General features: G+C 32.0%; 2 protein-coding genes across 2 annotated transcripts in view; both read right to left on the reverse strand.

The window, feature by feature from the left end:
* Positions 1-497: 497 nt before the first annotated feature.
* On the reverse strand, positions 498-2,916 carry hd (humpty dumpty). Its single transcript, XM_017902864.1, has 7 exons — positions 2,837-2,916; positions 1,952-2,576; positions 1,554-1,882; positions 1,279-1,496; positions 1,013-1,216; positions 758-944; positions 498-673 (listed from the first exon to the last, which is right to left on the reverse strand). The coding sequence occupies exons 2-7, from the start codon at positions 2,548-2,550 to the stop codon at positions 498-500; spliced, it is 1,713 nt and encodes a 570-aa protein (XP_017758353.1). The 5' UTR covers positions 2,551-2,576; positions 2,837-2,916.
* A 3,980-nt stretch (positions 2,917-6,896) lies between these two features.
* The window catches only part of LOC108549582 (lachesin), a 151,716-nt gene continuing 133,216 nt past the window's right edge, over positions 6,897-25,396 (reverse strand). Inside the window, exons 4-9 of the mRNA XM_017903051.1 lie at positions 19,350-19,511; positions 12,302-12,439; positions 9,119-9,269; positions 8,884-9,032; positions 7,697-7,756; positions 6,897-7,621 (exon numbers count right to left, since the gene is read on the reverse strand). Coding sequence (XP_017758540.1) covers positions 7,506-7,621; positions 7,697-7,756; positions 8,884-9,032; positions 9,119-9,269; positions 12,302-12,439; positions 19,350-19,511 — 776 coding nt within the window. The 3' untranslated portion in view covers positions 6,897-7,505. The remainder of the gene's footprint in view (positions 7,622-7,696; positions 7,757-8,883; positions 9,033-9,118; positions 9,270-12,301; positions 12,440-19,349; positions 19,512-25,396) is intronic.

A 25,396-nucleotide genomic window follows, 5' to 3' on the forward strand; every position in this document is an offset into this window, starting at 1 on the left:
TACAATAATAAAATGCAAATTGAATGTAACGTTAACATTCATTGTCAAATACTTATTGCTCAGCAAAATGATTCATTTTTTTTAATTAATAATATTTTCTTGCACCTGATTAATTATATACTTGATCTTATCATAATTTTTTTAAATAATCTATTATACACTTCACTATTATTTTAGTTAGTATGTAAGTATCGACAACAATATTTATTACTACAATAATTACAATTACGATAATTATAATAGAGATTAATACTTTTATTCTATTTCCAAATTTTCGTTAATTAGTTAAAAACTATAATACAATTATTGTTAATTTTAAATACTGAAATAAATTCAGTCACTTTCTTTAATTTGAATTAATATTGTCGATTGATAACTAATTTTGAAACAAATTATATCTAATTATAGTATTTGACTTCATTTATAAAAATTACCTCCCTTAAGTTAATTTTTAACCATAGTTAAATAAAGCTTTGTGTCTAACAAAAAATTATTTGTCAAAACCACGTATACAAATTATTTGAAAATTTAATATTTTCTATAACTTGGATATTTGTTGAATCAGGACTACAAAAATATTTTAATAATTCGCTGCTAAATCCACAATCACTCAAATTTTCTTTGCCAAAGATATTTCCTGGAGTTATTGGTATATTTCCTGTCTCCTTTTGCTCTGTGAAAATACAAACATTATAAATTCTTCATAGAATCTTTATACAAATAACACAAATAACTTTATATAAAGAAAAGTATTTACCAAAGTCATTTTTTACTTCTGAAAATGAAGTTGTTGAATTTAACTGTGCACAACTAGCAGAATATTGTTCCAATTGACTAGATTTCATTAAAAAACAAAGAGAAGGTAACACATGTGGTAAAAGAGGTCCTTTTAATTCCAAAGAAAAATAACTTTCATTGTCAACACGAACTACACTTTCTTTTACCTTTAATAAATGAAAATAATTTATAATTTATATTAGATGCTACATATATAGATATAAAAATATAACACCTTAATTGGCTTTAATGATGCACCATGAAAAGCCACAGGTGACAAAAGAGTTGGAGGCACTCCTGCTAAGGGACCAGTTGTTGTAATGGCAGATTTACAATTAATTAGGAAATTAAATAAAGCTTGTGCCTCAACACCTTTTACGAAAATAAGTGATTGTTTCATATTGTCTATTGCAGTTTCTTTTTCTAAAGTCATCCTTGCCTACAGCAAAGTTATTTTATAAATAACATATCATATTAAAATTATGCATACTTTAGAGTTACCTGAGAACTATTAATTTTGCGAATTTCAGAATGTTCAACTCCTAAACTTTGTAACCATTCATCTTGTGTTTCATCTTCCTCATCGTCAAGATTTTGATTCTCCATACAACTCAATAATGTAGTATTTGATATAGTTGAATCCACAGTATCACATTCTGAATCAGTTATATCTGATCGCCTTTTAGAATATTTTCTCAAAGGCATTGTGTAATCAATTTCTATAAAAAATGGTAAAATAATATGCTTTTACCATAAATTACAAGCTGTTTTTATACCTTCTTGTTTTAAAAACTGCCGAAAACCACGTGTTGTTGGTGTCAAAAGTGCATGAGCTTCAGAAATTCCACAAATTCCAGCAGCACGAAATAAGGCAGTGAAATTGTTTGCACAAACATAAAAATATGGACACTGTTGTGCTCTTAATAAATGAAAAAGTGACCTAAAGCTTTCACTCCATTCTTTGAACAAAGCTTCCTTAATAAACATGTTATTTATTATCATTGAATTACTTGTTAAATTTGCACTCACTTTGCCAGCAGAGCGAGGAAATAATTCTAGCCATGGTAATGATGGGTGCTGCCATATTAAGCAACATCTATGGAATCTATTTAACAAATATTTCAACTAAGATATTTTCAATAATTTAAAATACACACCATATTACAAGAATTACCTTGCATTTGGACTAGTATCTAAAGTTGAATCTTGTTCACTAATATCCAAACATCTTACAAAACCAGTAGTACCTGATGCTTCTTCACTAGTTTTTAATTTGCAATTCCAAGGAAATGGTTTAGGAGACATAAATCTCATTTTAGTCTTTAAAGTCCAATCTAATGGAATATATTTTTCACCTTTTGATGCTTCTGAATCCTGAATGTTCTTACTTGTTTCCAATTTTGAAAATGCATTGCTAAATGTTAAAGAACAATCATGCATTGAATTCTCTGTTTCATTTACTTGTGGAGCTTTAATTTTTAATAGTTCAAATAATGTATTATCATTACTAGTTTCTAAATCTGGTGATATATTTGATTTTTTAGCTGCATCATCTTTAATAAAAGGATTTTTTCTCTTCTGTCCTATACACTCATTGGAATCAATATTATATTTATCAGATTTTTGTGTAGGATCTAATGGTAATGCTTTTCTATTAACGTATGTGTTCCTTATACGTGCTTGTAATGCACGTTTTTTTACTTTTAAACGATGTAACTGCATTACTTCGTCTGGTCTTTTCCATTCTGATTGTAATTTATTCAGATTCTCCATTGGTAATTTCAGAATGTTTTGTCATGCTATTATATGGAAAATATAAATTATACATAATACTAATAATGATAATAATGTTTAATATTAAAAAAATAAATATAATTACAATTTTTTATTTTAGTATTATGGATTCCTTATTCATAACATAGTATTTTAAAATTAAGTTTTAATGCATTCTGTACTATTATAGGTTAAAGTCTCAAATATTTTATATTTTTATTCCTTTAGAAGTTTTTAATACTTTTTAATAATACTAACAAAAAATAATATAACTAAATATGCATACCGCTATTTAAAAATTTTTTGTCAATTTAAGAATATCGTCAATTGAATAAAAATTCCCACACCCACCACTGTAAACAAGACCCACGCACAGTTGACCATAGGTTTCAATTTACTATAACGTAATATACGTCCTTTTACGTAAAGGAAAATAATGTATATTTAAAATTTTATTTTTACATATATATTTTGAATTCTAATAAATAAATAAAAAATAAATAAACTATATTATAAATATGTTTACAAGTTTGAGTGATAGTGTAAAAATATCATGCTCAAAAAAATATATGTATTTATATACATATGTAGCATGTTAAAATTATATTTTTACAGCTTTATATACAAGATAAAAAGTAATTAAACATAATTGTTTCATTGTGCCATTCTTTACATAAAACTTACGGATACAGTTTTATAATTAAAAATTTAAACGCAGTTGAAAAAACAAATAAAAAATTGTTAAATAGATGATATTTTTTAAAGTTTAATCAACTATGACATATAAAAAATTATTTAAATTACTGAATTGTTTTATTATTAACATCGAAAAGCTACATACATTTCTCCAGACATTTTACCGTTTTCAATGCTCTAATCTATTTCACTATCTCTGAATTGAGTGTGCATGATGATTGAAGTGGATATCAATATTTATAAACGTTATTTTGAAAGGACTATATTTAGTTAACATACAAAAGTATTCAAGGCAGATTTTTTACTGTTACCGGTCCGTTCAGTTTTATGGTTTGGAGGTCATTAAATTTTAATAATAGTTATTAGATTTGAAAAAATAACAAATAAACAATTTTCAAAACTATTTCGTAATTTATTTATTCCTTCAATATTTTATTTTATAACTCTACGCAGAATTTCCGTTAAAAATGTATACCAAAATGTATATCATAGAACCACTTAGTTTTTATTTTTTTAATTTTTCAAAATTGGGGAGGAATTTGAATTTGTATAGTTTGAATATATTTGGTTACGTAGCTGTAGGCAGAATGATTAAAAAGTGTTGTAGTTGAGATAAATTGCTGAGACAATTTTGTTACAAGATTTAACACAATATACCTTAAAATGGAAATTCTCAAGTAGATATTCTAATGGAAACAGTTCCTCCTAACTTTCACACACATATATTGTCATTAATATTTAAACACAAGAACGAAGTAATACAGTACGTATGTATGTATGTATTTATATGTATATATATATATATATATTAAATAATATGTAATTCCTTGTTTACTGACATCCTAAAGGAATGTGAAATTTTGTTAAGGTTCTATGGCAATGCGAAACTTTGTTAAGGTCTTATAGGAATGTGAGCAGCAAGTTCTATAAGTTTCACAGACTGCTGGTATGCTGTAGGTTATTTATCAAGTGCTTGAAATTTCAATTTTTTTAATATCATTAGTTTACCACTATATATAATATCTGTGACTAATCAAAATAATCTAGACTAAATTCATTTTCATGTAAATTTACATATGAAAATTATTTCCAAAAATTAGAAATACGGATAACTTATAATTTTCATTTTAGTGTTTCATATTTGAGATCATTGACCTGACGTTAGCATATGGGAACAGTCAGCGACACCTGAGTTACGATTAATGGACTAAAACTACTGATTCTCTGCTCTAACAATAATTGTAACAGCCATGTTGTTTTTTTAGTAGTAAGGGAATAAATCGTGTCATGAATGTAAGTTATACCATTGTTCGTTGTTATTAGATAAGTCGTATCATATTCGGACTAGTAAATTTATTTGTGATAACTAAAATAAACAAGATTTTCGTAATTTTTGAAGAAATTTGAGTAGATTTGATAGATTATGCAAGAATTGTCCATATTTAAAATTTAATGCTCAAGTTCGAGAATAACCATCTATGTATAACAAATATATGAAACGTCATTTATTCTGTTTTATTGTCATACATTACTGATTGATTTTCATAAACCATATTATAAAAGTATTTTGATAAGTCATGTTATGGTTATGAAATTCTACAAATTTTGTGATCTTGGTACATGTTGTGTATGAATGATTAGTTTAATAAGAACATTAATTAACTGATATTCAAGTCAATTTGAGACTTCTAATAAGAATGTGAACAATAAATCTGAAATAAGACATAAAGAAAAAAATACTGCAAAAAAATATATATTATAATTACAAAATTGTACAACAAAGTAATAATAAATATATAGTTTTTAAAAAATTTTTGTAGTTAATTAATACTTACCTGGACATGAATTTTTACAGGAAAATTTCAGAATTTTTCTGAATTTTTTACATTAAATAAGATGGCTTTTTATGTATTTCAAATGAAAAATTCTCCATTTTTTTTGACTTTTAAAAATATCCTGCGCTTTTGTTTTTATCTTCACTCTACTTAGAATTATTAGCATTTTAAAGGTTGGATTGTTATAACTTATAACGCTTGTGATCTGTTACTTTAGTAAATTATACATTTGATAACAGTAATGATGTAACTGATCCCATTTCTGAACATAACAACTTTTGATGTTAAATTTTGAAACAATCACCATTTGAATCGAAGTTAAGTGAACTAACGACAAGTGGTAAAATAAGGAAATGATTCCGTCATATTTATCTAGAGATACATGAAAATTGCGATAGATGGTGCAACAAGTCTCTTTGGGTAACTAACATTACACTTTTATCATATTTTAAACCCTACAATATCGTGTGAGACTCGTGGTAAGGAGAGTGTGTGAAACGCGAGTATCACAAACAAGAATTGTAGTTTGTAAATAGAGTCCAATGTAAACATCACGAGTTGGGCTTGTTAATTTTCGTCGATGTTTTTCTATCTCACAAGTCTTAACTTGTCAATTAAGTGTTATTCTTCGTCACGTTCGAATGAAGTAACTCGAGGCGTGATCGACTCTGTTGATTATGACACACGCCATTGGAACTCAAATGGTAAAACAAGGAGTTAACTACAAAAGATATTTATTTTTCGTTTTCTTTGTATGTGGATTACTATCTTATGTTAATAATAAATAATATCTCGAGTACAAATGAAATTTAATAAACTATAATAATATTCGTTAGTTAATCGAAGTAGCAACTGTTATCGTAAGAGAGTAAGTTATCTATTGTGTCATTCAAAAATATTCTCTTCCCAGATATATAGTTCGAATAATTACTAAATAATTACTACAGTTTATGTTATTAAAATATCCATCAGCAGAACTTTAACAAATTGAAATTGTTCAAATTTAAACAATTAGTTTAGTTTTCAAAATATTATCTTTTACCTAAGAAATTTTATTCTAAGGAATTTGAACTAATAATTTGCATGAAATAGTTTGTTTATATTAAACCTAAATTGATATTAAGTCTAGTAATTTAATAGTGACTTTCTCAATTATACTTCTATGTAATATGTGTATAATTTGTAATAAATTCTGTTTAAGTAGTAAAAATGAACGCAATTATATTTTGTTATTACTCTGTTGTGAACATACCAACTGCTGGTTAATTTGTATGAATTTAAAAATCTAACATCAATATCGAAAAAATTATAAATTTTCATTTATCATATTTTTTTTCCTTTGTTAGTATAAGAAATTTCTTAGCGTAAAATTTGAATTTCAGAATAGAATTTGAATATTGCAAGTCCTAAGTTCCTATTGGTAATGTCGAGAACAAAACATAGTAATAGTATGTACGTACAAGTGCTGCTACGTCGATAAGTATGTACCTGCTAAAGTAAGAATCGAATATAAGAAAGTGCATATGTTTCTTCATATATTTTAAAAAATGTTGAAATTATGTAAAAGGAATTAATTATTTCATATATGCAACTTTTCTTCACCAAAAATTATTGTGTAGGTCTAAAAATAAAAACTATAAGAAGACGAGCAGAATAGTTATCTTCTGATGGTTTGAGGTATTTAAATATATAATACTAATCGATTTAATTTCGATTGTGCTATGTACACAGTAAGCATCGTGAAAATAAAAGGAAAGGAAATGGGACACGGGTATATGTAGTTGTTAAGCAATGTATATACAACGTTCGATCGCATATTTTTATTTCGAAACATCGAATTTCCTGATGTCTAAATATCCGCAACGCTGATACCAATGATAAGATGATTGTGAAGTATTATTATCAACGTTTTGTTAAGCATTATTAGGAAGGGCCAAGCTGCTTCAGCGTTTCCATGTCTTGTTATTTTTGGCGGTGCGTCTTTCCATTGATTCATCGATTTGTAATCGACAATTAACAAAATGATTTGCAAATCTAAATGGGCGCATACATTGACAACATCCATTGATCTAAAAATGTTTTCGACATTTGGAAGTAGGAAAGGGAAATAGGAAGATGTGGAGAACGCGAGCCTCCGATTTATTTCTCCTTTGGTTCGCTGTTGCTTGTCACTCATACGCGCATTCAAATTATTAGTATTTTCTCAGTTTTTCATTTTTTTTTTTTTTTTTTTTTTTTTTTTTTTTTTTTTTTTTTTTTTTTCCTTTTTCGGAACCAAATATTCTCTTTGATTTTCTGTATACGTTCACGCATACGCGCACACACACGCACAACATTTTTGCATTTTTCTTGTCTTTTGGCACAAAGTTATCATTCGGCACTCAGCTTAGCGGTAACCAACAGCGGATGCCTTCTTCACCGCGGTCAGAGTAGCACTGATATGAATAGACATATCGATAAGAAATGCCATAACTTTTTCCAACTTCCGAACAATCCTCTATCGCTACTAGCGCCGCTACTTTGCGCTGCCTTGGCTAAACCTGAACAACATAACCAACATTATTTCGCGTCACTTTTGTTACGATACTATTATCAGAAAAATGAAAGAAACTTACCGTCGATTATAGGTACGTGATCTTTCGCACGCGATGTTCTATCGAAATTGATTTTAATAACTGAAAATAGACAATACATATACATAAATATGCGAATATTTTTAATATTTATGCAGTAAAATATTATTTAATATGTATAAATTTAATTTTATAAACATGTAAGTGTATATATGTACAATGTATATAATGTATAAAATGTAACAAAAAATGATTTAAATTTCGTGAACTCACAATATTATTACAATTATTATTACAATATTATAAAAACGTATATGGCAAATATAATTGAAAAATATTAAAGGTTATGTTTGTTTAAAAAACGTTGGTTAATAATAATGCTGTGTATCTCTATATATATCATTTTGACCAGTTATTTGAAAAATTTGTTCATTAAAAAGAATATGTTACCTGCGAATGTTTATGCATTTACAATGTTATAGAGACATGCAATAAATGTAAGAACTTTTATTATTTTAACACTATGATCATAATTTAAATTGCAAAGGATTTTTGATATTATTTTTTTATATTAGCTTTTATAAGCTTTGATCAAACTTAATTTATAACTATACTTTATATTTACAGTTCGATATTGCACGATGTAACGGAGAGATAACTTCAACAGCGTCATTTAACTTTTATTGATTTATAAAAACTTAACCTCTTAAAATTTCAATGATTCATAACGCAGATTTGAAACTGTGATTTTCCTGCAAAACTTTTTCTTCTTTTCTGCAGAATTCTTTTTCATTTCTATAATTATAATTCTTTCTCCGACATTCCCAGTTATACTAATTACACTTTTCCGATGTTATTTAATGATTATACTGAATCCATTAATTAAGTTAATTATTCAATAACGTGTACAATATTTTTCTCTACGGCCTCACTTTTAATAAATATATTCGAGGGTTTACCAAATATCAGATTTTATAAAGTAATATATTTACAGCACCCAAGAAAGAAATAAACTTCTATTCAGCTTTCGCTTCGTTACAAATGTTCCACAAAAATATATGTATATTTCCATAAACATCTGCAGTACTTAAAAAAAAAAGAAACATAATTAATCATTTAAATAATTACATTTAGAATTATAGTACATACAAACACATACGGGAAGAAAGTGTTTATTATTATTATAATTTGTAATTAATAAACTTTTTCTGCAGGATCAGAAAACTTACCGTATAACCTTAAAGTACCGTCGGCTTTGCCAAGGCTATTCGTCGACACACATTTGTAACTGCCCACGTCCTGTTCGCAAAATCCTTTGATTAACAACGACATCAGAACTTTGTAGCCGGATCGTTCTTCCCGCACTTCATACTTGTGCCTGTGTAATTGAATGAACGGTGAGTGTCGCCTAACCTCAAAGAAACGAGTCGGCGCGTGAAATCAAAAGAACAAATAATCACTCACCCCTCGATCAGCATCTCGTCTTCGCCGCCCCGTCGGTTCTTTACCCAGTAATTAATTGTATTTGGGAATGCCTCGATATAGCACTTCAGTTGCACGTCCGTGCCTAAAGGTGCTCCCAGAAGCTGATTAGGTGCTTTGACGACAGGTGCAACTGTGAAAGCGGTTTCAAATTAATTAGCCAATATTCATCGAGTTACACGCCTGGCTGAGATTTTAATTAATGTTCCCCTACAGACGACATGGATATCTATAATTTGCCCTTTTGCTTCCTCTTAGTTAGTCTCTTATCCTACGATTTCTTAACACGGCCATGCAATCTAACGCGACATCTGTTTTTAGAGGTTTTCAACATCTCATTGCACGAATGGCCGTGTACATGACCGGAAACATTTGCTTCAATGGTGACAATTAACATGAAAATAAAGTGGTAAGTACAAAAATCTTTTTGTAAAAAGATTTTCTACTAATTCTACATTTGGTCTGTTTCAGGTTTGAATATAATTTCATTTTTAAATCAGATCAGATAATAGTATCTCAAAAATTATGTCAACAGCATTTTTGGAAATGTAGAATTGATAAAGTATACTAGCATCGAAACAATTTAACACACTGGATATAATGTCATATATGTTGACAATTTTTAAAACATTTAATTAAATATTAGATTAGTATTTCTTGTTCATTAAGAAATATTTAAATTTTTGATTTTTCAATTTTGAAAATTTTCTGCATTTTATTTTACATCATTATCATTGTACTTTTATATCATTATACTGGCATCAAATCATATTTTAGATTCTAGATCAAAATGGAAATTTATAATCAGTTGTAATTTTTTCCTGTTATAGATAAACAACATTCTGGTTACACAGAGTTAACATAACTCTACCATGTTTATTAGTTTTAGATGAACACGATTTTGCAAGCGCTTGCTTCTTATGGAGGTTATATTTTAAGGAAAATAATACTGCTTATTCAATCTGAACGTGGTAAATTATACAGTATGATCTGTTATTGGTTATTTTCCTATTATGGATTCATTAAATGACTACCACGATCCATGGCCGTTCGTGAAAATTTACGATTTTAGAAGTCTACATGTTAATATACAGGAGCGCATAATTACAACTTGCTTATGATAATTTCATGCACGCTTTTGTACCGCTATATCCATTCAAAAAGTAATGTTTGCCGTTGCATTATTACATTTGGCAGTTCCATTAAAAAAGTGTCGAAGTTAAAATATAGTACAACGCATATTCAATTATTAACTTCGACATAACAATGCGAAATAATGAAATCTATGTTACGTTATGGAAACTGAGAGTAATTAATTCTCATTTCATGTCTATTGTTCTCAAATAATTAATACCCGTGGCGATAGCATTACCAGTCGATACAGATCATTTGGCAGCAGTACAACATTACTTTATATTCTTGGAAACATACGTTTCTGGATAAATAACGATACACTCGAATAATTATGTAATTTTATCTGATTTTATGATTAATGAGGAATTTGATGATGCAAGACAAGATATAATAAATAAGGTTAACTCTGTATAACGCCATCTGAACTGAATATTTCTCATATGTCTATATTTTTGGAATTTTATTTTATTTCATTATTATTACATCATTGTATCCTGTTAATTTACCATTTACAGGAAATATTAATTCTTATATTTTCGTAAGATTCAAATGAAAACCTCTAACCAATTATACGTATATAGTTTATTGAAGATCCAGATCATTAAATCCTTTAATGTGAGTTATTATATCAAAATGAAATTATATATTGGAATCTAGTAATAAATTGAAATTAAATGCTAAGTCTAGGCAGAAAAGCTCCCAACATTAACGACGAATAATTTTCATTACGTTGATTATTCTCTTTGATTATTTCACGACCATAGATATTATTAAGATTCCTATCAAATTAAGGTTATGATTTGTTTCGTTGTTTAAACAGATAAGACTGTGCAGGAATGATGAGAAAACTTCTTCAGAGAATCGTTTTAAAGTTACTTTCCGCCTTGAAAACAATGCGAATCGAATATTAAAATGTCTGGTCGTTGCACGATTTAACGATATAACGATATTAAATTGCAAGGTCTACAAGCGAAAGCAACGTTATTGCGTTAGGTGATAAATCCGCAGACAACCTGGTACATCTTTCTCTATCCTTTCGTTTTAGCACGCTGCGATTGTGTTCGCTGATAAGCAATCTCGAATCTCTTTCGCCGCTTCTCCGTGAAACAGAAAAGCGGACCGATCTTACATTTTCTTAACACATTGTAGACCAACCTCATTTCGCTTAGCGATACATGTTACTTCATTCATATAGACTCAATAAATGGATTACGTATACTTTTAATGTTAAACGTTCACGGTGATAATACGCCAAATATCTAAAACAAAATATCATTCTGGTAGTGATTTTATAAAAGTTTTGGAAAATATAGGAACCCATATGCATAAAGGTTTATATAAAACAGGAAAATATATCTTGTTAATTTACCTTTCGTTATTTAGTCCATTAGAAAAGCTTTTAATCATAATTAATCTTATTCTAATTCTTAGGTTAAGAGAGATATCCTTATAAAAGATGTAAACATACTTTACTAATGAAAAGAATTCAGATATTCAATGTATTTATATATCTTGTATATTATTCCTTATATCTGTCCATCTTGAACGTTAATACATTCTTAAATAAAATACCATATTATCTGACGTATTTTTACTTTAATGTATTTGATATAAGTAATATGAAATGGGAGGTAAGTTTCATTAAAAGTGTTTTGTGAAAAACACGTAGTGACTGGCTAGACACAACTCGTACTGTCGTCAATGTGTTAAGTGGCGACATCTCTAAGTCATTAGAAAGATTAACGTTATCGACGATCGATCACATCGAGTCGAGATCGTGTAAACAAAAATTACGAAAGTTCAATTTCTCTCGTTCGAGTCGCTTCAATATATCGTTGTTGTGATTGTCAGTGGCTTGTGAGAAGCTGTGGCGACTTTAAAACACAATTACACGCTGTGGTTGCATCACTGATTTCCGAGTGATTCGTCACTGCAGAATCATTACGCCAACAGCGCGGTAGTTCGCCTTTCGTCGCTAGTGGGAGCCTTTCTGCTGGCTACAATCGCGGATTAGAAGGAAAACAAGCTTACAATTCACGGCGAGTGTCACTCGCTTGCTAACGGCAGGCGGCACGTCGTTGCTGGCGATGCACAGATACGCCCCCATTTGTCGCCTCTCGACGCGATGGAATTGCAGCTGGGAACCGTTGTAGGTCTCGTATTTCTCACCTGTGCACCGTGAAAACGTTTTCTGTCTGCATATTTTCTTGAAAATTGACCCCCCCACCCGGTTTGTCTTTTTAACCGACTGCCCTCTCTCCCTTGTCTTGCTTTCGTATCCTTCTCACGGATCATTCTTTATTCCGTAACCTCGGCCGTCGACAGTTTCCTTCATCTTACAATTCCCGAGTTCACGAAAGGCAGAGACACGATGATACATATTTGCAAAGCATCAAGGACGTGAAATAGCTGGCAAGGGAAAAGTGACAAAGAATTTTTTTTTCTTTCATGGAGTCGTTTTATGATAAATTATTTTTATACGACATATTATAGCTGCTAATATACTAAGTACCAATATATTCACCGACATGTTGGTTATGTTTTGGAATTGATACTTTATGGCCGCCATATTACTATTGTTACTTTACGTAATAATATCATGATACATATTGCAATATATATATCATATTATAAATTTTATATACATATTCTAATTGAAATGTATAATAAATATTAATATTGCTGAAAAAATCAGATGATGTTCAAAATTTGGTCGGTAAGTATGTTTTCTATAATAAAAAGTAAATTATAAATTTCTTTTTTTGTACACAAGCTGATCATTAATTCAGATGTGTATGCAATTTTTTAACAGGAAATAAAATTGTGCGTAGAATCGGACTGCAATGGTGGAGAAAGAGTATTTTAGAAAGAAAATGGAGAAATTATACATTGTTGAAATAAATTATTGGATAAGTGGAAACTGTTATATTGAAAATTACTATAAAAGAAATTGACCAAATACGTCGAGGACTTCTATTAAAATAACTATTCAGAAATTCTGAAAAAGCTGGAGGTTGTATAAAAATACTTTTCTATATGAAAATATAAATTAGGTTTCAGAGGAATAATGAAAATACAGAGGCAGCATAAAATCTGTTCTTTCCATCAGCCCATCAGCAGTCAAAACGTGAGAAACATAATAAAGTAAATAAGATAATAATTGTACGTGGCTATATACATAGAAAATGCAATAAAAAAGCTGTTACGCGACGAGATTGCGGATTATCAAAGTAAAACTAATTAAATCGCACTAAGTCATATTTTTATAATTTTCAAATTTCACAAATTCATTTACTTTTCTTTTCAACGAAATATCTCACGTTAAACTCTTTTCAGATGCAATATCAAAGAAAGTAAGGTGGTTCTGCGAGTTTCAAGCACCAAGTCATTCTGGGTAATAACGAAATACGATTTCTCGTTATTTTACAGTATTTAAGCGCCCGCAGTAAACGAAACACGGGTGAAATCTAATTATCCGAAGTTGAGTTAATACAAACTAATATTGGAAAGTGTTTCGAGTGCTTTGCCTGTATTTTCTGGAGAAGCAAATTTGTATACACAATACCGATTCAGTAATTATGCTTAAGCCATGCCAGACGTTAACTGCGAAATTGAGAAAGCAATTATAAAACCACGATAACTGAATACACCTAGATATATTTACGTAAGCATAAGAAAAGCTCGAAGCAACGTTTTCCATGAATAAATCCGGCTCTATGCATTTCTCACCATTCTCTAATTTTAGTAGCAGGTCAAGCGAGGAACCCAAGAAAGACATCGATCTTCGACAATGTGCTTTTTTCGAATCACCTACCTTCTTGGTCTTTTTAATTGCATTACGTGGTAAGGGTGATACAAGAGAAAACAAGGCAGCGAAGAGCCCTCCAGTGTCGAGCCACAAGGACAGTCAAGGATGAAAGATTGCCAACGAAAAGCCGCGAAATGCAAAGAACATTATTTCTTGGGACAAGAAGTTGCAACTCTCCAGATCTAAACGAATCCAGGTAGAACTTTCAACCAGGTCGAAACCACAGACTAATGCAATTGAACGAAGAAACTACCGTCAAAGTGGAGTGGGTGAACGGAAGTACGTTGCGCGTAAAGGCAAGGAAGGGAGAAAGAGATGGAGAGAGTGTGAGAGAAAAAGGGAGATAGCCGGAAGCTGGACGCACAACGTAAACGAACGAAGAGACGAGAAGATATATGCTTAATTCACTACTTAGGTTGCTAACGAGTTTCTTAAGTGAGCGAACGCTAACGAGTTTGTAAAGCTCGTAAGAAAAGCGTCATCGTCAGGTAGAAAAGCGACGCAAGTTACACGTGAGCAGTGGTTTTGTGTATCTAGAAAGGAAGCATCGATGCAGTCTAAAAATGCATTTGTACTTTGCACTTATTCCACTTCACACTAGCTTCTTTCCAACTTGTTCTCAACTGGTATCTGTTTGAGGAGGTATTCTAGCCTAGAGGTGAATTTTTTAGGTGGCATTTGGGATTTTTTTTAAAGATCCATAAAAAAATTACTATGTTGAGGTTACGGCACAGTTTTAACCTATATTTATGGAATATATACTATTTTTCTCGTAAAAGAATATTGAAAATTGTCAAAGATACAGCTAGTTTAGTAGTACCTCTTCAATTGAACATGCCTGCACGTTTGCCATGATTCCGGCTGTTCTTCTTTTCTGAAATGGACAAACAAACATTCATCCTATTCAATATGAATGTGACTATCGTCGGTATCAAAATTATATAAAAATATCGGAGAAAATTTTTGGTAGCACTTTAAAGTTAGGTTATCAATCTTTTGTACTTTTTTTTAACTTCAGCGTGCCAAAAAAATGCATTATATTTCAAAAATTTTTGTATGGATGATATATACAGATCATATATAGTGCTGAAAAATACCCTCCAAATTTGGTTGTAATCGGTCAACTAGAACTCGAGATATCATGGCAACCATTTGGAAAAATATGGTTTCGAGAAAAACGCATTCAAATTATTTCATACGAATATGTGCACGCTAATAACTTCATTAATTTTTCAGATCCAACAATATCCACTGGTAGAAATATTTTCAAAGGCATATACTTTCAGAAAATAGAATAAAAGGTTTGAAGATCCTAGACTAGAATACCCCTTTAATCAGGCAAGTGTCCTTCAGATGAAATCCGTATACAAGGTGGACCAGGTAACGTAACCACCTAGATTATCTTCAATTATCCAGTTACTGGGAAAATAAAAAAGAAATTATTTTGTTACAGGTAGTAGAATACGAATTTCGTTAAGCTGACTGTGCTACCAAAGACAGAAGAGATCAACTTACCCAAGTGGTCCACCCTATATACCATAACTGTTGCTGATACATAATTTTAATACAGTCGATTATTATTTATATCGATCTATATAGGTAACGGAAGTCTCTCGTGGGTAAATAATAATCCCTTTTATAAAAGGTGCCGAAGATATTAATATCATTCTCGGGGTAAATACCATTAAAGAATGATTTAGCCTGGTGGTAAATTTCTGTTTACTCCATTAACCTGTAAGTACGTTTACTCGTGCATTGGGGCAAACGTTAATAGCGGTTCTCGCAACGACAACCGTTAACCACCGGGGATGGGGAAAAATATGTAAAGTAAAAAAGACAGATACAGCGAGTCTTGAACGTTTCAGCTGCATCCGTGGAAGGTGAGAGGAGGCAGTGCAACTACGTCGACCAAAGTTTTGCCAACTCGAGGCCCTGCAGCAGAAACTACCACGTGCCGCTTCCTCGATGTGTGTACAAACGATGTTGTACGTATACGCACGCTATATATACACTCCTAGGCCTTGCAAGCGTAAGCCCCGTGGTTCGTTTTACGTGTCCCTACAGCGTATGTACACGACTCTAACTCCGGGCTTGGATGTGTGCGCCGTACAAGATACCATGAAGAGGATTCTCATCCTCTGTTTCTTTACACGCGCGCCCGCTGTTTCTGTCTTCGAGTTCAAGAGGTGAAACTTGTTTCAACGACCTGCCTCTTTATACCCACTTTACCATGTTCTTATAGTACGCGCTACGGTGTAGCGAGCTTGTGAAATCGACCAGTAGTCAAAAAGTGATCGTGTTTCAGGTGTCAAGACAAAGGATGCTGATAGAAATATGGGTACACGATTGAAGGAAACTTACTGGTCTTGAGATATTCCATACCAATCATCCTCTACTTTTTGTCTTCAGTAAGAATCATATTCACTTATTCTATAAATAAATATCAGCGATTTTATGACGATTGTATAACGAGTTTTCTAATATTCAGATGAATCGACTCGAGCAGAAGAGATCTCTTCAATTTGGATAAGTGAGTTTAATTTAGAGGAAAGCGGTGAAAGAAAACTGATATACTATGACTCTAAAACATGGTCGAGATGATCTTATGGTGCGAACCATTTTTTGCTCTTCAAAGAAGCAATCCATGTGTAGGAAAAATAAGGGACGTATGATTGCTTTGACATAAGAAGTTATTTTAGATACGAATCGATTATAGTAATTACCTATAAAATAACTTTATAGAATATTTTTATACAACAATGTTGATCTGCTAAAAATTGTATCGGATTAAAAGCTTTGAATTGGTCAGCTGAAGCTCATATCTGAATCTAATCCAGTATTTATAGAGGTAGCTGAAATATTATTAGAATTATTTGAAGTCATAAGGGAAGAATGGAGTGGAAACCCTTCACACTTTATTTCGAGGTTAATTGACTCCATCCCTCGTTCCTGTGCTATTGTTATCGGTATGAGAAGAGCGATTACAAAATATTAATAATAATTTTCGAGATACAAGAGGTTAAATCTATTGTAAGATAATATACAGATTACTATTTTAACAATTTTATGTAATTAGTGTAATGATTTATTGCATTGTCTTATTCTGACATCCAATATTAGAGTTCAAATTCTTTTAGATATACTTATTGTAATATAAGATAAAAAATTTATCTAGCCAGAAACTTTTACACAGTATTGTAACTTTGAACATGTTTCATGATAAAAGTAGTTAGCAGGATGAGCAAAGTTGAATATCTCAGAAACAGTAAGTTTCAAGATAAATATTTGAATATCTTTACACTACAAATTTCTATTCCATATTTTCAGGTTAGTATACACCAATTGTCAATTACTAATAATAAGATTGCCAAAAATTACTTCATCATAGAAAGCAATGAATTCAGCCATTCTAATAATACATACAAATATCTGTACAGAAGCAGGCATGCAATGTCAACAATGAAGATAAAATTAAAATTAAACGTGGTGTTCCGCATTTAATTTTCAATCACTTTGGTACCTTTAACCACAGAGCTGGGAAATTATCACTGTTCTCAAACAAATTATGCTCATACAACGTATCATAATTTTAATTTTATCATGTATAACATATATCACTTAAACATTATGCTTATCACATTACTGTTGACGCTTCCTGTACCACACGATGGAAAAACAAAAATTATTTTCCAAATGTTTATTATCTCAGTACAGATAATTTTTCTCTAATAATTGTTTTATCATGTCGTAACAAATAAACCAGTCGTTAAAGCAAGCATTCTGTATAACCATAGTCTTAGGTATAACTGGGTCCACATATAAAATCATATTATTCTAGTAAGACCTCCTTTCGTACGAAGAGGACTTCGACGTAACTAGGATATTAGTGCAGCCTAATTACCCTATTAACACGAAACTAATGTAAAGTCACATGGTGGTGAATAGCGAATATCCTTTGGTGTATACTTACGACACCTAACAGCCTAGCAGTTAGGTATACGCTGCATGCTATACGTGTACTATCATGCGGCAAATAACACAAAATTGTACAAACTGTGTACATATAAACATTAACACTCTTTAAATCGCGTATAATTTTGCAACGATGATACAATAGATACAAAGCGAATTGTTAATCAAAAACTTTGTCTTCGGTAAGGTTATCATAACCTCAAATCTTTAATACAGCATTCTGCTAGAAAACCTGTTGCATCATAAATATTAATGGAACCACAATATTTCTTTCGTAATTTTATTCACGTCCAATTTCCAAGTTATCGATCTTTCTATTAACGACGTATCAAAGCGTTCATCGATTAAAATTTGACGTGGACAAATGTGGTATACAAGTTAAATCCAATCAAAGGAGCTTGAAGTGAAGCGAATAAAAAAGAAAAACAGGTTCAAAGAGTTATAAGTACGAACAGGCAATTAAATTCGATTAATCACATCCGCCATTTTATTTTCAGGTTTGAAATTCCCGCTCACGAGTTGTAACGGATAAATGGCGGAATGCTTGCTCGGCGATGTAATTAAGGGCCGTAAACGGAGAAAAATTACTGCAAAAGTGTAGAATTAACGTTGTGGAGGAGGAAAGAGGAAATTTACGGTTAAAAGAATCCCCGGGATTCCCCGACACGTGTGATGCGTGCGGTCGAGCGCATGTCACCAGGCTGTTAAACATACATCAGCGCATCAGCAGTGGAGGCAATGTTAAATATATTAAAAAGCAGAAATACGAAATACAAAGGCAGATTTGAATTCCCAGCGTTTCGATACTGCAAGTGCGCTTATGACGAGCAAGTGTTGCGTATAAACGAGTCGCGAAGCAGAGGGAAGGGGAAGAAAATGTCGGATGCAGCAGCGACTCTGGTTCAGGATGGCGATATTAAAAATATAAAGTATTGGAAACGCATGATTGAAAGTATAACACAATGCGATAAAGCGAAGATCGCAGGCCGCAAAAAGGGACGTTCGAATGTTACGTGCTGCCCCCATCCCAATATACTATCGATTGCAGTGACATAAAGTAGCGGGACAGCGATTACCGATCATAAGGATTGTAATAAAGCTCTGTTCGAGTAAAGAAAGGGAGGATGGAAACAGAGGGGCAACAGAAAGGCGAACAAAGGGAGTAATGGCTAGCAAACGAAATTAAACCTTCGTCGTCTCTCTGCCTTTTTCCCCCTCTTCCTCCTTTTTTCACGGAGCGGTAAGTGAAAGAGGTCTGTCCACGGAGATACCCACGAGTTTTATAGTGTCATTATGTACCAGGAGAAGAGACCCTTATGAGAATGGGTTCTCCGTCTTCCCTTCGCCAGGACACTCTTGGGGTCGGTCTTCCCGTTGCATTACAGCTTAGAGTTGCATTGTCGCCTTCCGAAACTGCCAAGTCGGCGCTGGTATCACCTCCGTAAACGATATCCGGCGGTACTGTCCAACAAACGTCAAGAAAGTGTTATACTATCAGCACTTTTCATTAGAACGGTTAAAGCGAGCACAGTTGACCATAATCTGTCATGCAAGGCGAAATTTTATTGCGTTCGCCATTTTATTCTTTTCTTTTTTTAATGGTACATGGAGGAATTTAAATTAGAGTTAACGAGCCGTGACGAATATAATGTGTGCTGAAAAATATTTCTCTCGCCGTTAAAACTGAAAGTATGGTAAAATATATGTATATATACTAAGTTAGGTTAGGTTAAGTTAAGTTAGGTTAGGTGGCATAAGTAGGCAGGAGATGACTCTGCGTCTAAAAATAAGTAGGAAAAGAGAACAATTTTCTCGTACGAGCTACCTTTATTGAGGAAATTGAATTTGAAAATCCGTGGAGTGCACGCAACTTGAACCATACGTCAACTCTGTGGATTTTAACGTAGATTATCTTTGTTTTCCAGCGTTTTAAAAACAGTAGTCCTCTGCGTTATTCTGTCAGTCTGTAAACTACTTGATGTGGATTTGAAAAATACTAGAAACGTTCAACAACACGATTCGCAGGGAATACAAGAAGGCATACTCCACGGATATTCAAGCTCGATTTTCTCAGAAATAAAGCCTCGAGTGAAAATATTTTATTCTTCCTTTTCGATTTAGTTTTATGTATAGAATCGGTTATCTAACCAGTTATGCTGTAGATACAGGGTGAACCACTTAACACAACTTCGATAATTTTTGTTGTCAGTAAGTTGATTTTTTTATCTTCAGTGACACAGTTAGCTGGACAAACTTGACTGTCATTATCTTTCTGTTGTTCTCTCACACATTTATTTATTTATTTATTTATTTAATAATAATTCACGGATAGTAGAACCCATTAGTGCATAAACAAAAAATAAAAATATATCGATTTGTTAGAGAGAAAAAGAATATAGGTTATGTATGATACAAATGCCAATATAGCCGATATAAACAATTTGCTTAGAGATTTACGATCTGGTTTTTAAACGAAGAGATACTATTGCCAAAAAATAAAAAATCAAGTCGTTCAGTATTATGCTGGTCAGGTATAAAAATTTCAATACTAATGATACTAATAATCATATTATTTATAAGAAAATAATTTTTAGTTGTTGCTTTAATAAGTATATGATTGAAGATAATCGAGGTGGTCACGTTGCATGGTCCACCCGGTATATTTTAGAGAAGGTTTATATTATTGTAAATCGTATTACATTTTTTGAAGAACCTGTCTTAAACACAGTGATGCGTAATTTTTGTTTCTGTCAAATTATGGCACAATTGGTCAGAATGAAGAGACTCAGTGGGTTCCATTAGAATGTTATACTTTGTCCAAAACGATGGACTACAACGTTACAGTACACATTGTTTCGAATGTTGGACTATATGCTTCGTGTAACTACTCGAACGACTAACTTGGAAATGAAGTGCTCAGTGGGTTCCATTAGAATGTTATACTTTGTCCAAAACGATGGACTACAACGTTAAAGTACACATTGTTTCGAATGTTGGACTATATGCTTCGTGTAACTACTCGAACGACTAACTTGGACCAACTGTTACCAGAGGACTGTTCTGAATGAGCTATTGTCACGAGTCTGTATTATACGATTGTCAGAAGATTCGTGGACTTTAACTATAAATTCCTATATATCGATTTTCTCTGATTGTGATCCTAGAAATGCTTTAGCAATTAGTTTCTTACAAGCTGCACATATCACGATAGCACAAATTTAATTATAATTGTTTAGGTTAGGTTGCTATTTCACGTGTTTAAATTAAGTTACCGTTCCACATATATAGGTTAGGTTATCGTTCCAGGACTGTATTATACGATTGTCAGAAGATTCTTAGATTTTAATTCAAAGTTTCTATATATCGATTTTCTTAGATTGTGATTCTAGCAGTGCCCAATTGGTTTCTTACAACCTGCACAAATCACGATAGTCTAATGTTCATTACAACTGTTTAGGTTAGTTTGCTATTTCACGGTTTTAGCTTAGGTTAAGTTATCTTGCCATGCGTTTAGGTTAGGTTGTCCAAAGAAAAGTGAAGTGAATCGAAAAAAGAAAAATTCAGAAAAGAAAAATTCTGTATTATACGAAGTATTATTAAAAGATAAACATTATTTTTATTCTTGTAGTAATAGCTCCAATACCTTGGTATCAAATATTCGCCATATGAATTAAATCTCGTATTCTATATATCGATTTTCTTCGATTGTGATTCTAGCAGTGCCCAATTGGTTTCTTACAACCTGCACAAATCACGATAGTCTAATGTTCATTACAACTGTTTAGGTTAGTTTGCTATTTCACGGTTTTAGCTTAGGTTAAGTTATCTTGCCATGCGTTTAGGTTAGGTTGTCCAAAGAAAAGTGAAGTGAATCGAAAAAAGAAAAATTCAGAAAAGAAAAATTCTGTATTATACGAAGTATTATTAATAGATAAACATTATTTTTATTCTTGTAGTAATAGCTCCAATACCTTGGTATCAAATATTCGCCATATGAATTAAATCTCCTATTCTATATATCGATTTTCTTCGATTGTGATTCTAGCAGTGCCCAATTGGTTTCTTACAACCTGCACAAATCACGATAGTCTAATGTTCATTACAACTGTTTAGGTTAGTTTGCTATTTCACGGTTTTAGCTTAGGTTAAGTTATCTTGCCATGCGTTTAGGTTAGGTTGTCCAAAGAAAAGTGAAGTGAATCGAAAAAAGAAAAATTCAGAAAAGAAAAATTCTGTATTATACGAAGTATTATTAATAGATAAACATTATTTTTATTCTTGTAGTAATAGCTCCAATACCTTGGTATCAAATATTCGCCATATGAATTAAATCTCCAAGTCACCAATATTTCTGATGAGCTGATTTTTCTCCTAGTCAGGATTATATGTACATATTGAATATTGAATTTACCGTGTATCTTTTTACTTAAATGACTCGAATGTTTATCCTTTATTTGCTTTCCGAGTATAGATCCCTCCAATTGACATGCTGATTGGTTTCCATCGAGTTTGGATAATTTCCAATCAGCATGCTTCTAGGGTACTGCAAACAGTCTTCCACGTGCCCTCAGTGCGTCTCCGCTCAGAGTGGGTCGATGATCCCTGAACGGACGCGAAGCTTTAAGCGATTTTTTGGCAAGGTCTGACCCTCGACCAGTCGGACCATCACGTACCATTTTTAATCCACCCTTAGAAACGTCCAGGTTTACGACACCTATTCAGAACGATGGACATCGAAATTCTAAACATATCGTCGTAAACGATAAACGATACTCCCGGCAATACCCTAAAGCCCTGACTCAAAAACGGACCCTTTTCTCCAATACTGTTCATCACGAATTTACCAGCAAAAGACGTTCGCGTGTTTTATTTAGTCGACTATAACACGTTACTCAAAGGAGGATGTTAAAAAAGAGCCATTTTTGGCATCGTTTGGAAACGAAAAATTCATTCAGAATCTTTAAGAACGTCCTTCAAGGAAACGAAAAATTCCTTTATTTCTTTGGAACAATAGGAAAGTTGTCAAAAATCAGCCGGAATATGTGAAAATGAGACTGATCAAATACAGGGTGATTCTACGTGAAAAAACAAATCGAAAATGAAGAATAAAATTTTTTCATTTGAAGCTTCGTTTTCAAGAAAATTGACTTTGAATATCCACTGGAGCTCCATCCGCCTTAGCCATAGCTAAATGCACGCGCACCGGTGAATATTCAAAGTCGATTTTCTCGAAAACGAAGCTTCGAATGAAAAAATTTTATTCTTTATTTTCGATTCGTTTTTTCACATAGAATAACCCCCTCCTCGATTGTACCACCGATAATCATGTATTGATGATCTATCCATATAAGTCATAGCTAAGTGCACACGCACTCGGTGAATATTCAAAGTCGATTTTCTCGAAAACGAAGCTTCGAATGAAAAAATTTTATTCTTTTTTTTCGATTCGTTTCTGCGTGTAAAATGACATCTTATCGTTTGTACTACCGTTCTTAGGACACCCTATATTTGATCAATCTCATTTTCACATATTTCTACTCATTTTTGACAACTTTCCCATCGTTTCTCGGCAAAGTGATAAAGGAATTTCTTGTTCCTTGGAAGATGCTCTTAAAAGTCCCGAAGGAACTGTTCATTTCCAGGCGATGTTAAAAATGACCATTTTTCAACATTCTTTTTTTGTGCTAGGTGGATCTTCACATATTCACCACCAGAGGGACACATATAGAAAAGATCATTCTCAGACCTCCCCATCTCCAGAAATACACATTCTGACCTAATTTCTTCGAAAGAGCCTGCTAAAATAGCTTCATTGATGAGCACCCTAAAAGATTACAAACGTCACGTATCCTTTTTCTCATTTTTCACCGTTATTTTCTCATCCTTTCTAATATTAATCGCAATTTAATCACGAAAAATATTTATATCATCGAGTTAGTTAGGTATGTAAACCTAACCCTCCTGGTGCTCAATTTGATTGTGGTTACCAGACATAGTACTAAAAATAGTGGTATTTGAAATGAATGAACTATGTTTTAACATTAGCACTAAAAAAATCACTTGCTGCAGGTAAGTTTTGCACTTTCAATTATTTTTGCAATTTATGAAAATATATTTGGTGTTCCAAAATTCACGTGAGAAGTAATTTTGATAAAAGACCGAGGTTTTCAATTAAAAATTGTAAATATTACCCAACAATGAAGAAAAAAGCGTTGTTTCCTCACGTAGCGCGCCATTTTTAATAACTCTGAGCTGACAGCTGTCACGCTATCCTTTTGTTTCGTTGGTAACAATTTGCCGCGCGAATGGCGCGAAATTCAAATCTCGCGTACATTTTGGGACGCCTTATATAACTGCTTTGGATAAAACTAATGCTAACTTTTATTCAGACAGATACCATAACCATTTTATTTCTTATGATGGAAAAAAATGTCAATGGAGAATATTAGTTGGTGCAGAAGTGCAAATATAGTAACCCAAAAAATTTGTTCAAGGTTATATTTTTTGATTTTTCAAATTCATCGAAGTTTCTTTAAACCGAATAATATATTTTTATTATAGCTATGTGATAGTCGAGATCAAAAGGAATCCAACGAGTTAGGCGAGACACCCTGTATAAGTAACATCAAGGATTATCATCAATGCCAGAAGTTTAAAGAGTAAGATGAATTTTAGTTGGCCTAAAGAGACGAGAAAGTCTAATTGAATGACGAAATGGGCAACATAATGAATGAAATAATCGAGAACATTCGGTTTTATGGGACGAAATAACTTTTGCAGGTTGAAGTTCTCAAAAGATCGTTCCATAGGTACAGCCCTGGGATATCGTAATGAGGCGGTCTTTAATGTTTAGTCAGTATAACTACACTCGATTTAGCGAGAGACAGGGGTGGTGCAAGAAATTGCTAATGTTCTGAACGTCGGGGACATAATAATTATCCTTCCGAAGCACGCCCCTCGATATTAGGCAGCGAAAAAGGGGAGGGCAATAAAAGGGAAAAGGAAGGAACATATGCACGTTCTATTACACGTTAATTTTAACGTATCACTGATACTCGATGGAACTTAACCCCTGTGCACTCGAGAGGCCAATCTCGGTCGCCATTCCGGAAAATTCTGAAGATTTACAGCCAATGTTAAATTCAAATTACCCTGACCATGGGATAATAAAATCATTATAAATTAAATAATCAATTTATTAAATATTAAGTAACAATTTAATTAATAATTATAATACTCAATAAATAAATATAAATACTAATATAAATAATAATTAAACTAATAATTATAATAATTGATAGACGATATAAATTCTAATATAAATAATAATTAAACTAATAATTATA

Source organism: Eufriesea mexicana, unplaced genomic scaffold (genome assembly GCF_001483705.2).
Source record: "Eufriesea mexicana isolate 0111107269 unplaced genomic scaffold, ASM148370v2 scaffold2087, whole genome shotgun sequence".
NCBI classification, from domain to species: domain Eukaryota; kingdom Metazoa; phylum Arthropoda; class Insecta; order Hymenoptera; family Apidae; genus Eufriesea; species Eufriesea mexicana.

What these genes read in the sequence shown, in the direction of transcription:
- hd (XM_017902864.1), bottom strand. Translation starts at nt 2,550, where the DNA reads ATGGAGAATCTGAATAAATTACAATCAGAATGGAAAAGACCAGACGAA. An exon ending in GCAGTTTTTAAAACAAGAAG is followed by an intron (nt 1,497 to 1,553) that starts GTATAAAAACAG and finishes CATTTTTTATAG; the next exon opens with AAATTGATTACACAATGCCT. An exon ending in CATCATTAAAGCCAATTAAG is followed by an intron (nt 945 to 1,012) that starts GTGTTATATTTT and finishes CATTTATTAAAG; the next exon opens with GTAAAAGAAAGTGTAGTTCG.